The following is a 15,639-nucleotide window of genomic DNA, read 5'->3' on the forward strand; positions in this document are numbered from 1 at the left end:
GGCTGGCCTCAAATTTGTGCTTCTCCTGCATCAGCCTCCTGAGTCACTGGGATTATAAGCATGTTCCAATATACTTTTATATCCTCTACTTCAACCCATTACCTATGTAGCTATACATATTTTCAATTATAATATTTGAAAGTTATAAACATCAAATAACTTCAAGGCTAAATATTTTAGCATTCATCTCTTGAGAATAAAGACAATCTCCTATATAGCCATACTACCATTAACACAACCCAGAGAATTAATAGTACTTAATTCCATAAAATTACATACTATCTCCTCTTATCCAGTCCATCTTCAATTGTTTCCAATTATCAAAATATCCTGTATTTACAGTTGAGGTTCCCCCCACCCCGCAAACCAACACCCAACCTAGATTCATACTTTGATTGTTATATCATCTTTAAAAACTATAAAGCACCTCTTACCCAAAGCTGATGTAGAACATATGCTTCTTATAAACTTTCAGGTTAACATAAGAAAACTAAGGACTAAAAACTAATTGAATAAACAAACAAAAAACTCCTTATTATTAATTATTTTACTCTGATCATTCTCCATTCTTTTTTTTTTTTTTTTTTTACAGAGAGGAGGAGAGAGAGGGGGAGAGAGGGAGGGAGGGAGGGGGGAAGAGAGAAAGAATATTTTTTAATATTTATTTTTCAGTTTTCAGTGGACACAACATCTTTATTTTATGTTGTGCTGAGGATTAAACCCAGCGCCCCGCGCATGCCAGGCAAGCGTGTTACCGCTTGAGCCACATCTCCAGTCCCATTCTCCATTCTTGAGCTGCTGTAACTTTTTTTTCCATATTCCATATTGCATAAACGATGCTGAGATTTTGTCTTCATTCTTATTATCATCCATCACCTCTTACCCAGACAACTATCTACTAGTTTCTGTTAAATATCATATACCACTGTCCCATTAAGCTTCGTTAAGAAACCAAAAACATAGGGCTGGGGTTGTGGCTCAGTGGCAAAGCGCTTGCCTGACACGTGAGGCACTGGGTTCAATCCTCAGCACATCAAACAAACAAACAAACAAACAAAAAACAAAGATATTGTGTCCATGTAAACAAACAAACAAAATCACCCAAAACACATACCTTCCCCCACATCCACAACAAAATATGTTCACACTGCTTATCAAGATAGACCTAGGGGAGGGCTGAGACTGTAGCTAAGTGGTAAAGCACTTGCCTCACAGGTGTGAGACCCTGGCTTCTATCCTCAGCACCACATAAAAATGAATAAGTAAATAAATAAAGATATTAAAAAAAAAAAAAAGGATAGACCTAGGGGATAGGGACCTAATTCAATGGCACAACACTTGCCTATCATGTGCACGGCACTGGCTTCAATCCCTAGCAACACAGACCTAAACTTCTCAGTCTAAAATGTAAAAATCTAAGTATCTTCAGGCCTCATATCAAATCATCTCTCAGATCATCTCCAACCCAGCTCTTCTCCTACAATCATGATAATCCTCACTGCTTCCATGCTAGTCTGTTGAATTTTCACTCAGGCTTTCACCCTTTCTATCCACCAAATTCAAAGTTTTATACTAACTTTGAATTTAGTTGCTACCTCCAAAGCTTTCTTAAATGCGGCTTATAATAATAGTTACTGGTTATTTTTTGACAAATTTTGTCACAATCTGAAGGAACTTCTAATCTAAGTCATTAAACTTTAAAACACAATTTTTTTTTAAAGAGAGTGAGAGAGAATTTTTTAATATTTATTTTTTAGTTTTTGGCGGACACAACATCTTTGTATGTGGTGCTGAGGATCGAACCCAGGCCACACACATGCCAGGCGAGTGAGCTACCGCTTGAGCCACAACCCCAGCCCTTAAAACACAATTATATACTGACAATTAAAATTTACATTAAGAGTTTGGGGCTTAAATTTGAAGTCACTTTTTGTTTAACATTTATTTTTTAGTTTTAGATGGACACAATATCTTTATTTTACATTTATGTGGTTCTGATCAAACCCAGTGCCTCATGCATGCTAGGCAAGTGTTCTACCACTGAGCCACAATCCCAGTCCCTTGAAGTCACTCTTAATGACTACAAATAAGCTATTTCAAGGGCCCCAGAGTGAATTACTAAATAGTATAGACTGAATCCAGTCTAAATACAAGTAAATAAATACCTTCTGAAAATCAACAAATCTTGATTTATTTGTATCCAGCAAGAATCTCCTTCTGTTGGCACAAACTGGATTTCGGCAGATATTTGGCTGTGTGTATTTGAACTGCTGTTCTACGTCTTTGATCACTGTCTGACAGTCCAAGCACAAGAAAGTTCCGCTCACAAGCTCTGGATGAACTGGGTGAGTCCGCACTACCTGCCCACTGATTCGAGTGAGCAAACCAATTCTGGATGAGGTGAGTTCTCGAATTCTGTTTAAAGATAAGTGTTTCATTAATAAATACCTACTTCTCAACTACAATTTTTTTTTCCTATACTAGGGATTAAACCCAGGGTACTTAACAACTGAGCCACATCCCCAGCCTGTTTTTTTTTTTTTTTTTTTTGAGACACAGCCTCGATAAATTGCTAAGGCTGGCTTTGAACTTGTAATTCTCCTGCCTCCTCCACCTGTGAGCCCGTGGGATTAAAGATATGTGCCACTGGGCCTGGCTCAACTTCTCCGTATGGGAAATCCCTCAATTTTTAATTTTAATGAAAGTATCCAATGATAAATTATCCTTCTTAGGAAACATCAAACGACAAATAATTTAGTGAACATGCCCATTCCTAAATTATATAACACACACACATTCATGAAATATATAAATGAATATAAAAAACTAAATAAAATAAATAAAAATTAAAAATTGTAAAACAGAATGATCCCATTGTTTTATATGCAAACACATCTTTTGCTTACCTACAATTTGCTAAAAAGAAGGGTATACTTTCATAACAAAGTTATCATGGGGAAATAGTTTATACTTAGAAGTTCAAAACACTTCCTTTACCTTATAAATTCATTTTACGTGAAATAATGTGATAATTTTTAAGTGATTTTGAGAGGTTAAGTTCTCAAAACATATCACTTCAGCTTCTTCCAGTAAATTTCTTCTTTAAGTAACTACTAAAGGGATGGTTGAAAGTTATGAATTTAAGCTTTAGAGTGTTGTAAGATTCATGCACTTCTGCAATTGTTCTGAGTTTTCGCATTTTTATCACTTGACCAATCTTTTCTCCCAAATTCCCTAAATGGTGCCCTAAAAATGTGACAATCTTAAGCATTTGGTTCACTTCACTTACTTCCTATGCCATCTCTAAAGAAAAACATGTTTCTCCAACACTAAACTTTCAGGGTAACTGGATAGAACTCTTTTAAAAGCCAACTTTCTACAAAATGTGTATGAAAAACTTTTTTCCTTCCTGGTATTATATTTATTTATGTTTGTATGTATATACATGGGGCTGGGGATCAAACCCAGGGTCTTGGCATATACTAGGCATGTGATCTACTAATATCCCAGTATCCTCCTGGTACTATAGCAATTTATAAATACTCTCTATAACAATTCTTGTCACCACTAGGTGTAAAAAATGTTACAGCAACAAATCCATCTTTTTGCATGATTTAGGTAGAAAACCTAAGCCAAAAGACTTTACAGATGAGAAAAATGAGGCTTAGCAAAGTAAGAGTGATTCATGTGACATTAAGCCAACTAACAGCAGATTTAGGCAATCTCCCAACTTTTCTAACTGATTACTGTCATGTACACTACTGGTAAATTCCTTTTCTTCCAAAGGGTTTCTTACTTGTGTCTAGTAGGAAGGTCCTGGAAGGCAACATAAAAATCCTTGGCAAGAGGGATCTCTTTTCGGTCTTTGACAAAGGTTTTCAAGGCCCGACACAAGTAAGGGTAGACTCTGGAAAAAACAAACAAACAGACAACTGACATTTTAGAGTCCTACCCGCAAGGCGTCTTTCCCTTTTCATGCTTGCCTACAGCTAAGTAATTTCATCTGGTTCCAATCAAGCCATGGAACTTACCTGTGCAGGAACCTTCTATTTAATTTGGGTTTAGGAGCCTCTTTCAATCCTCTGTTGTCCCACCACAAATAGAAACATCAAAGATAAAATGCTGTACCTGACTATCTATTGTCTTTCATTATAAGCAATCATACTGCAGATCACTTGTCTATCCAAGGTGACTCAACCTAAACAATCACCCTGCCAGTTTTATGCTCAATACTGTGAATTTTCTCTGGTCTGTTTACAATCTAGTAAAGCAGCATCCTTTTTGGTGTGCTAAGTCCTAGTAAATTTTTGGTTTCCTTTTTTTTGGGGGGCGGGGGGAGTGGGTACTGGGGAGTGAACTAAGGGCACTCAACCACTGAGCCATATCCCCAGCTCTTTTTTTGTATTTTAATTTAGAGACAGGGTCTCACTGAGTTGCTTAGCGCCTCGCCCTTGCTGAGGTTGGCTTTGAATTTTTGATCCTCCTGCCTCAGTCTCCTGAGCTGCTGGGATTACAGGTGTACACCATCGAACCCAGATTGGTTTCATTCTTGATTAATAAAGTTGCAAGAAGACAGGAAAGAATTTATGTCCTGATGTGAGAGCAAACTGGCAGAAACGTTCTATTTAACTGAAGTGGGTCTTTTGATCTGAGTTCCCAAAGGCTGTTGCAGCTTGGTTTGTTTAAGTAGTGAGTTCTGAAAGCCCTCTGAAAAAAAGAGCTCCTTTCAAGAGAGAAAACTGAAGCACGGCTTGTACACAAGGTATGGTACAGCTGCTTCTACTTCAATCTGATTTTTCTGTCGATTGTCAATGCTAGTTTTCCTCTGCATGTTTTCACAACAAACTGAAATGCTGCTTATTTCCTCAGCCCCTTTTTCTTGGTGGTAATGGGATTGAATTCAGGGCAATGTGCTTGCTCAGCAAATGCTTCACCAATGAGCTACATCCCCAGCCGTTTTTTTAATGTCAAGACAGGATCTCCTTATAGTACCCATTCTTGCCTGAAATTTGAGATCTTACATCAGCTTTCCAAGTCACTAGGATTATAGGCATCTACCACCATGACCTGCTCAATTTTTTTTTTTTTTTTGGTGGTGATGCTGGGGATTGAACCCAGGGTCTTGTGCATGCCAGACAAGCACTCTACCAACTGTGATATATATAAAAGTCAGCCTAAGTTACTAAACATAAATGTCTAAACATAGTATTTCTACCAATAGATATCACTCATTAAATGTTTTCAAAGAATTTTATATGGCATAAAAAAAATGTTAATAATACTATTAAAGACATTGAAATACAACAAGATTCTTGGGTCTGTAGCTCAGTGGCAGAGTGCTTGCCTAGTACGTGTGAGGCACTGGGTTCGATCTCAGCACCACATAAAATAAAGGTATCATGTCATCTATGACTAAAAACATAAATATTATTAAAAAATACAATGAGATTCTTAACAAAACTCTGCACTTGCAGGCTTGGAAGGCCTTTGAAACTTTGTTTTAGTAGACCCTAATGGTGGTTTTCATTAGTGGGAGGATTACAAACATACAGATGATTTAGCCAAAAAAATTAATCAAGGGAACAAGCACAACCTCATTACTATAAAGATATCCCTAAGCCAGACACAATGGTGCATACCTGTAGTCCCAGCTGCTCTGGAAGTCTGAGGCAAGAATGCTTGAACCATGAAGTTCAAGGCTAGTCTGGGCAACATAGTGACAAATGATCTCAATTAAAAGAAAAAAAAAGTAAATACAGTTCTCCTATTTAAAAAACTATACAGAAAGCAAAATGAACACGAAAAAAAGATTAGCTCCACAAAGGCCTACATTAAGTTCAGAGCACTGCCTTTACTATTTGCACAGAAATAACTGTGACAGCTGCCTTTCTGCCTCAAAGTGAACACTTCCAGTCCAAAAGGAGCTGGCTTCCCAGGCTCTATCCCAATTCAAAGTAATGAAGATTAACAAAAAATATACCTATAGAACTCTTCTTGAATGGTGGTGGAAAGTTGTTGGTTAAATTGCTCCAGGTCCACAAAACTCACAACCAATGTATTTCTCTCAGGACGAATTAGCTCTTCTGCCAACTGCAAGTACTTTACTTCTCCATCGCTGCTCTGGAATCTGAAGATATATGTGGGTCAGATTTAAATGAAGAACCAGGCAGTAAATAAGAATCTGCACAGCATGCCTGAAAATTCAATGAATTGGCTAAAGATTATTGGCTTTAGGATCAGACAGGTCCCTGTTTAGCAGTTCTGCAACTTGAGGCAAGTTACTTACCTTTCTAAACTTCCTTCATGCTATTTTTTAAAAAAATCAAAACATCACTTTATCTCAAAAAATTGCTAATTAAATTAAAGATTAAATGAGGGAATGCCTATAAAGTGATTTGTACAATGTCTGGAATAGTAGGAAAATTGAGTCTTTAGATTTTTAACTTTAAACATTTATTTAACATTTTCTAGGCTGCGGATGTGGCAGAACTCGTATGCCATGTGTGAAGCCCTGGGTTCACTCCCAGAAAAACAAATACTGTTTTTTTTTTTTTTTTTGGGGGGGGGGGTGTGGTACTGGGGTTTGAACCAAGGGCCTTGTGCATGCAAGGCAAGCACTCTATCATCTGAGCTATATCCCCAGCCCCAAATACTGTTTTTTCAAAATATTGTTTTTTAAATTAAGACCAGAAAATGTTACACTGAAAAATTCAAGTTAAAAACCAGAAGATTCATCTTCCTTAAGAAATTTGAAAATGGACAGATGAGTCATATTTAAGAAGCAGAAATAAAGGGCTGGAGCTGTATCTTGGTGGTGCAATGCTTACCTAGCAAGAACAAGGCCCTGGGTTGGATCCCTAACACTGCAAAAGAAAATTTTAAGGTGGGGGGAAACATCACAGAAGTGAGATGTGTTCCAAAAGACTGCTAGGGCTAATAAACAAATTCAGCAAAGTAGCAGATTACAAAATCAACATACAAAAAACAATAGCTTTCAGGGCAGGGGTTGTGGCTCAGTGGTAGAGCGCTTGCCTAGTATGCATGAGGCACTGAGTTCGATCCCCAGCACCACATAAAAATAAACAAATAAAATAAAGGTACTGTGTCCATCTACAACAAAAAGAAAAAAAATTTTTAAAAAAATAGCTTTCCTATATACCAATAATTAATCTGCTGAGAAAGAAGTCAGGAAAACTATTCCATTCACAATAGCTTTTAAAAAAATAGCCAGGCACAAAGGCTCACGCAGATAATCCTAGTAGTTCTCTAATGTAATCCCAGTGGCTCCAGATGCTGAGACAGGAGGATCTTGAGTTGAAAGCCAACCTTAGCAAAAGAGAGGTCCTAAGCAACTCAGTGAGACCCTGTCTCTAAATACAAAATAGGGCTAGGGATGTGGCTCAGTGGTCAAGTGCCCCTGAGTTGAATCTCCAGTACCTCCCGGCTACCCCGGCACCGCCCTGCTGAAAAGTGAAACAAACAAAAAACTAGAAATAATTCTAACCAAGAAGGTGACAAACCTCTACAATGAAAACTACAGAACATTGAAGAAAAAAATTGATTAAAGACTACACAAGAAGATGGAAAGATTTCTATGTTCACGGAGAGGTAGAATTAATATTGTTAAAATGGCCATACTACTAAAAACAACATACAGAATCAATGAAATTCCCCCTTAAAATACTGACAAAATTCTTCACAGAACTGAAAAAGGGGTGGGGATGGGGAAAACCCCTAAAATTTGTTTGGAAAATAAAAAACCCAGAATAACCAAAGCAATGCTGGAGGTATTAAGATATCTGACTTTTAGTTGTACTACAGAGCAATAGTAACAAAAACTGCAGAGTACTAGTATGGAAACATACAGACCAAAGATACAGAAGGCAGAGACAAACCATACATCTGCAGTTATCTGGTCATTGACAAAAGTGCTAAAAACATACCCTGGAGATAAGACAGAATTTAAAAAAAAAAAAAAAAAATATATATATATTATAAGTTGTTGATAGATTTTTTTTTTAATATATGTGGTGCTGAGAATTGAACCCAGTGCCCCACACATGCCAGGCAAGTGCGCCACCACTGAGCCACAGCCACAGCTCCAAGACAGAATTCTTAACAAATGGTGCTGGGAAAACTGGTTATCCATATGTAGAAGAATGAGACTAGATCCTTATCTCTCTCTCTGCAGAAAATTCAACTCAAAATGGATCAAAGACCTAGGAACTAGATCAGAAACTATGAAACTCTTGGAGGGGGTCGAACCATAGTTTACCCTATGGTTTACTCCAACATATGGGCATATATGGTTTACCCTATGGTTACTCCAACATATGGGCATAGGCAACAACTTTGTCAACAGAACTCCTAAAGCTCAGGAAATAATGCCTAGAATAAACAAATATGATAGTATCAAATTAAAAAGCTTCCTGAACAACAAAGGAAACAATTAAGATGCGAAGGCAGAACCTATAAAAAGGGAGAAGGATCTTTGTTAGCTATTCATCTCACCTGAAAGAATTAATATCCAAAATATATCAAGAACTTGAAAAACACCAAAAATTTAGCCCAGTTAATAAATGGGCAAATTAATTAAGCACACTTCTCAAAAGACAAAACAAATGGCAAATGAATACATGAAAAAATTTTCAATATCATTAGCAATTAGGGAAATGCAAATCAAAACTACACTGAAAGCCAGGCACACACCTATAATCTCAATGGCTCAGGAGGCTGAGGCAGGAGGATCATGAGTTCAAAGGTAGCCTCAGCACCTTAGCCAGGCTCTAAGCAACTCATCAAGACCCTGCCTCTAAATAAAATATAAAATACAAAAAAGGGCCAGGTATGTGGCTCAGTGGTTAAAGGTAACTGGGTTCAATCCCAAGTACCCCTTCCCTGCCCCCAAAACAAAAAACACTGTACTGAGATTCCATCTCCAGTCAAAATGGCAATCATCAAGAATACAAACAATAGCCAGGCAAAATGGAGTTTTATTCAGCAATAAAGAAAAATGAAATTATGTCATTTTCAGGAAAATGGATGGAACATTATAGTAAGCAAAATAAACCAAACTCAAAGTCAATGGTCATGTTTTCTTTCATATATAGAAATTAGAGAGGAAAAAGGAAAAGAAAGGCCAGTGGGTAGGGGGTGACAGGAAGATTCTCAAGAAAACTGTTTTTTTAACTGAGATCAGTAGAGTAGAGGAAAAGGACTAGGGGAGGGAAAAAGGAAATACAGGGGAATGATATTGGTCAAATTATATTGTTCTATTGTGTGTATGTACAAATACGTAACAACAAATCCCACCCAACTATAATGTGCCAATAAAAAAAAAAAAAGAAAAAAAACTGTGATAAAGATTCTGCTGAGTCAATAAAAAACTATTTACTATGGTGGGAAAAAAAACTATGGTACTGCCTAAGATCTCAGGAAAATGGAAATACACATACAAACAAAATAAAGCAGGGGCAGATGTAGCTCAGAGGTAGAGTACTATCTACCATGTGGGAAGCCCTGGGTTCAACTCCCAATACTGCAAAAACATAAACTCATCAAAGCCAAACAGAACATCAAAGTTACTTTCTATTCTCTTTAACAGCTGGGTGCAGTGTATGCCTGTAATCCCAGCAAACTGGGAGGCAGAGGCAGAAGGATAAAAATTTGGGGCCAGCCTCAGCAACTTAGCAAGATTCTTAAAATGAAAATAAAAAGGGTTAGGGGTGTCAATTCACGGTAGATCTTCCCTGGGATAAAACCCCAGTACAAACAAAATAGGAAAAACCATCACCCACAAAATATACAGGTTAACTTTAGAGGAAAAAAAAAAATCAACTCCTTCTCTAAATACAGCATGTTCTGATTCTTCTATACATTAAACAATATCTAGCTGGGTGTGGTGTGGCAGGCATCTGTAATCTCAAGTACTCCAGAGGCTGAGACAAGAGGATTGCAAGTTTAAGACCAGCCCAGGCAACTCTGTGAGACCCTGCCTTAAAATAAAATTTAAGAGGGCTGGGATGTAGCTAAGTGATAAAGCCCTTGTCTAGCATGTGTGAAGCCCTAAGTTCAATCCAACACCACACATACACACAATAAATTTACTATTATTGAAGGGAGCTTAAAAAAACGGAATTGGAACTCAGCCTTGAAAGACAAAAAAACTAAAGAGAAAAAGGTGGTAGAAGACTGGTTATAGATGTTTGCAAGTATGTGGGAAAGTCAGAGAAGGTATGGGAAGAAGTGTAGATGATAAATAATGAAATTAGAAATGAGGGAAGAATTTGGACTATTCCATAAGCAATGACAAACCAAAATTGGTTTTGTGAGAGCAAGTTGACTTTTTAAACAAAGTATAGGGTCTGTCTGTCTTGTTTGTCATTATCCATGGCATCTAGCTACAAGATAAAGTGAAGGCACATACATTATGTGTTGAAATGAAACATTTACTGAAGACCTTTGTAAGGTGATATGGTAGCTAAGTTTGATTGTGAATGGGACATATTCCAGATTATGTGGCTGACAGGTAAAGATATATGGAAAATGGTAGAAACCCTGGAAGCATAAGGGAACAACAGATTGGTGCTTGATCCCTGAAAGGTTTACAGAATTTCACAAAGATGAGCCTTTAGCTGGGCTCCCATGGCCCTCCATACTGAGGAATGAAACCAGGAGTGCTTTATCATTGAGCTGCATCTCCAGTCCTTTTTTGAGACAGGGTCTCACTAAGTTGCAGAGACTGGCCTAGAACTTGTGATCCTCTTGCATCAGCTTTTGGAGTAGATGAGATTATAGTCAACTCGGGCTTTGAAAGATGAAGAGTTGTCAGACTGAGAAGAATATTGCCGGTAGCAGGGAAATAGAAAAAAATTGGGGGTTGGGGGTTACTGAGGATGACTCAGGGGTGCTTAACCACCCTTTTTTATATTGTATTTAGAGACTGAGTCTTGCTAAGCTGCTTTGGTTCTTGATAAATTGCTGAGGTTGGTTGGCTTTGAACCCACAATCCTCTGCCTTAGCTTCCCTAGCAGCTGGGATTACAGGTGTGAGCCACTGCACTTGGCTAGAAACAGAAATTAAATCATTTGGGGGGGGGGGTGCGGGGGAGGTGGTGGTACCAGGGATTGAACTCAGGGGCACTGGACCACTGAGCCACATGCCCAGCCCTATTTTGTATTTTGATTTAGAGACAAAGTCTTGCTAAATTGCTGAGGGCCTCACTAAATTGGTGAGGCTGGCTTTGAGCTTGAGATTCTCCTGCATCAGCCTCCTGAGCCACTGGGATTACAGGCATGTAATCTTGGAAACAGAAATTAAATGACTTCTTTTTAATATTTATTTTTTTAGATGTAGATGGATACAACACAATGCCTTTATTTTTATGTGGTGCTGAGGATCAAACCCGGTCCCGCCCATGCTAGGCGAGTGCTCTACCTCTGAGCCACAATCCCAGCCCCATAAATGATGGTTTTAAGTATAGCAAAACTTCTTAATATAGCATTATTCAAGTAAGCAAAAGTGGAAGCAACCCAAGTGTCCACTCATAGATGAATACATAAGCAAAATGTGATATATACATACAACACCAGTCTCGAGAAAAAAATTAAATTTTAACTGGGTATGAAGCCAAGAACACTGCAAGTTCAAAGCCAGTCTCAGAAATTTAGCGAGGTCCTAAAGTAACCGAGTAAAATGCTGTCTTTAAATAAAATATTAAAAAGAGCTGAGAATAGCTTATTGGTTAAGCACCACTGGATTCAATCCCTGGTACTAAACAAAACAAAAAATTGGGTATGGTGGCACATGCCTGCAATTCCAGCACTCAGGAGGCAGAGGCAGGAGGATCCCTAGAGTCCAGGAGTTCAAGACTAGCCTGGCAACATAGTAAGACTTCATTTGGGGGGGTGGGGGTGGAAATTAGGATATAAACTATAACACATTATGCTGAATGAAATAAAGTGAAATAAGCCAGATACACAAACATATTTAGGGCTGGGGATATAGCTCAGTTGGTAGAGTGCTTGCTCACATGCACAAGGCCCTGGGTTCAATCCCCAGCACCACAAAAAAACCAAAACACCCCACACACAACATACTTATATGAGGCACTTAGAGAAATCAAATTCACAGTGTGGTTGCCAGGGCTTAGGACAAGGAGGGAGTGGGTGTTACCGTTTAGTGGGTACAGAGCTTGGGAAGCTGAAGAGCATTTAGGTCATGGATGTGGTAGTTGTACAATGAACACACTTACTGGCACTTTTTTACTGCAAGCTAAAAACTGGTTAAACAAGTAAATTATGTAATATATATTTTACAATTTTTAAAAAATGAAGGGAAATTCATAAGACATTTCAAAGAGTTTACCACTTCACTCTCGAGGCAGCAGTGTTCATACATTAGGGAGAGCACTGGTGTATCTGCACTAAGAAAAGTTAAGATGGGCGGTGTAAGCTAGGGAGGGGAGTTATGAGAAGCCAGGAACCTACAAGGCAACTTTAAAAGGCGGGTGCGGTTGGAGCCTGCAACCCCAAACAGGGGGTATTTCAGCTACTTTTAAGCAGGAAAGAACCTACCTGAGCACCTACCCAACCTCAATGTCCACGCCATTACTTTCATCCAACACAGACTCCAATGGTGATGCGAGCCCACGGCGCCCGCAGCGCCAGGTTTCTGGCGGTGGGGTCTGATGGGGTCTTCCAGAACTTAAGACCAGTTCGGCCTCTCATCGACCCCACTGAGCCCAGCGGCCCAAGCGGGCAGGTATTCATCCTCACCGCGCCTGAATTTCCCCAAGGTTACCAGGCCATGTAAACACCGAACTCCCAGGTTGTGAGCATTAAATGATAAAAGCACAATGCCGAACACAAGGCATTGGGTGCAACAGGGGTTTGAGCAAGGGATCGAGGAGGTAAAAACCCATGAAACCAGACCACAGGTCCCTGGCTCCTCCTGGAGGCCTGGCCTGGAGTCCAAGGTGGGGCGGGGGCCGCTCTTCCCGGGCTAGAGACCCCCTAGGTTCCGGAACACCCGCCTGCCTCACGGCCCCGCCCGGCCCGGAGACCGCGGGCGGGAGGCGGGCGGCTGGGGAGGCCCGGGGTGCACGCCGAGAGACTTACTCCTCCAAGAAGTCCAGGAACAGTTTCTGGCACTTCTCAGCCACCTCGTCGCGGACTTCTAAGTGCTGACTACCGGCTACCGGCTCTGCTGCTGCTGCGAGGTCCATTGCTGCTTACTACCGCGGGACCGCTACCGCCAAGCCAATACCGCCACGAGTCGCTTCTCCCTAGACGCCGCTTTGCGCGCGCCGCCGCCGCTTCCGTCCCGCCCCCTCGCTCGTCGGAACGGCTGGAGCCAATCGTCGCGTAGGAGCTCGGGGATTTCGCGCCAAACCTGCCCAATGAATGGCGTTTTTGCCCAGAGCCCCGCCCACTGAGCGCGAATTTCGCGCCAAAGGCAAAGACGCGGAAAGCTAGAGGTCTGCTTTTGCGCTTGCGCAGTGTGATCGTGCCCCGGGGGGTATTTCGGCTTCTCGAGACTGAAAAAAGCCCTTAGTTTTGTCCGAGTGGTTTTTAAAATGTTCTTAAAGTCATTTAACTGATATTACGTGAACTGTAGGATTAAGGCTGTATGAAATAGAAGAGTGATTAAGATTCAGACCTCCTTGAGCGGTCCATGTGGAGGAAATAAACTGTAAACTACGAGTTAGAATCCCCCCCTCCATAAGAGTCAAAGAGGTGTGGTTTAATATCTTTGTTAACCTGAGTTTGTCCTATACTTGTTCCTTAAAACAAAGGAGTTGGTAGAGTTCCTGGTTGGTGCTATAGAAGAAAGTCAGCAAAATAGTTAACGCTGTTGATTAATCCCCCTCTTAAAATGCACTCTTGCCTTCTGGTTTTCCTTCCCATCTTTTTCTAACTTCATTTAGTTTTCTTGCAGCACTTTGTCTATTTCTAGTTAACCTTCTTTGTAGGTGTCTTATCTTAGGGGACCACCTTAAGTCTCTTGACTTTAATAATGTCTGGCTGCTGATGACTTCAAAATGTGTTTCACCAGTACTTTTCTCTGAGCCTCCAAGACCCTGAGAAACCCGGACCACTTATACTTTTTGAGGCTTCCAGCATATTAAAAACCTGCATATCTGTAATCCCCATTTCTCTGGAGGCTGAGGCAAGTGGATGGCATATTCGAGGCCAATTTCAGCAACCCTGTCTCAAAATACAATAAAAAGGGCTGGAGATGTAGCTCAGTCGTAGAGTTTCATGGGTTCAATCCCCAGTACCTAAAATAATAATGATAATGCCCCAGGGTGCAGTGACATATCTCTAATCCCAGCTATTGGGGAGGTTGAGGTTGAGATGGATAAAGCCAAGGCAGGAGACTGACAATTTGAGCACAGCCTGGGCAACTTAAACCCTGTCACCCTGTCTGTAAATAAAGAAAGAACAGAAAGAAAAATAAAAAGGGCTGGGGACAAACTGCAGTGGTAGAGCTACCCTGGGTTCAATCCCTAGTACAAAACCAAACAAACAAACTGAACAAAATGGACAGAAGTTCAAATTCAAGTAGTTCTTTTCAACATAGCGCAATATTAAGATATAGCTGAGCAGGGTGTCCAGACCTGTAATCCCAGAGACTTTAAATTACTTTAGGGTTCTTTAAACTACCTTCAAAGTATATGAGAAAGCAAAGGGAGGTAAATAATTTGTAGAAAATAAACAGAAGCAAAGAAGCTAAGGGGAAATATGTCAAAAGAAAAGGAATAATGGGACTAACTCTTTTTTAAAGTTATTTTCATATGTATTTTTAGTTGTTGATGGACCTTTATTTTATTAACTTATTTACGTGTGGTGATAAGAATTGAACCCAGTGCCTCACACGTGCTAGGCAAGTACTCTACCACTGAGCTACAACCCCAGCCCATGAGACTAACTCTTAACAGGGTCCATTGATGTTGGTATGAAGCTAGGAATTATCACTGTAGGGCTGGAGATACCAAAAACAAAATATGCTAGATGCTGACAGTTTTAAGCAGTATAGGTTTTTCTCCTCAGTTACTTATCTAAGAAAAATTCGATCAAGATGACTAAACAATAAGTGGTGAGGATAGTGCAAGTGATGGCATTTTTTTAAACTTATTTCTATACAATTCTTTATCTTAGAAGCTGGACACCAGGATTACACAACACACACACACACTATGATGGTTAATTTTATGTGTCAACTTGAGTGGGTCCTGGGCACCCAGATTAAACATTTATGGTTATTTCTATTAGAGTATTTCCGGAGGAGTTTAGCATTTGAATCAGTGGGCTCGATAAAGTAGATTGCCCTCTCTAATGTAGTTAGCATCATCTAGTCTGCAGAGGGCCTGACTAGAACAAAAGACAGAGGAAGGTGAAATTCATTCTCTTTCTTCTGCCCTCCTTTTTGTGCTAGAACATCTCATCTTCTCCTGCCCTTACATGGGCATGATAGGTTCCCCCTCACATTCTCAGCCCTTTGGACTACAAAATGACACCAATAGCTTTCCTGGGTCTCCAGTTTGTAGATGGCAGATTGTGGGATTTCTCAGCCTCCATAATTGCATGAACCAGTTCCTCATAATAAATTTCTCTCCCTTTCTCCATCTATTCATCC

The 15,639-nt window shown here is 39.8% G+C and overlaps 1 protein-coding gene across 1 annotated transcript in view; it reads right to left on the reverse strand.

Moving 5' to 3' along the window:
- Window positions 1-13,313, reverse strand: part of Mcm6 (minichromosome maintenance complex component 6) — a 44,431-nt gene extending 31,118 nt beyond the window's left edge. Inside the window, exons 1-4 of the mRNA XM_005315838.4 lie at window positions 13,119-13,313; window positions 5,981-6,127; window positions 3,797-3,907; window positions 2,166-2,415 (exon numbers count right to left, since the gene is read on the reverse strand). Of these exons, the coding sequence (XP_005315895.1) occupies window positions 2,166-2,415; window positions 3,797-3,907; window positions 5,981-6,127; window positions 13,119-13,225 (615 nt within the window). The 5' untranslated portion in view covers window positions 13,226-13,313. The remainder of the gene's footprint in view (window positions 1-2,165; window positions 2,416-3,796; window positions 3,908-5,980; window positions 6,128-13,118) is intronic.
- Window positions 13,314-15,639: the final 2,326 nt, after the last annotated feature.

This window comes from Ictidomys tridecemlineatus, chromosome 7, assembly GCF_052094955.1.
Source record: "Ictidomys tridecemlineatus isolate mIctTri1 chromosome 7, mIctTri1.hap1, whole genome shotgun sequence".
NCBI classification, from domain to species: Eukaryota; Metazoa; Chordata; class Mammalia; order Rodentia; family Sciuridae; genus Ictidomys; species Ictidomys tridecemlineatus.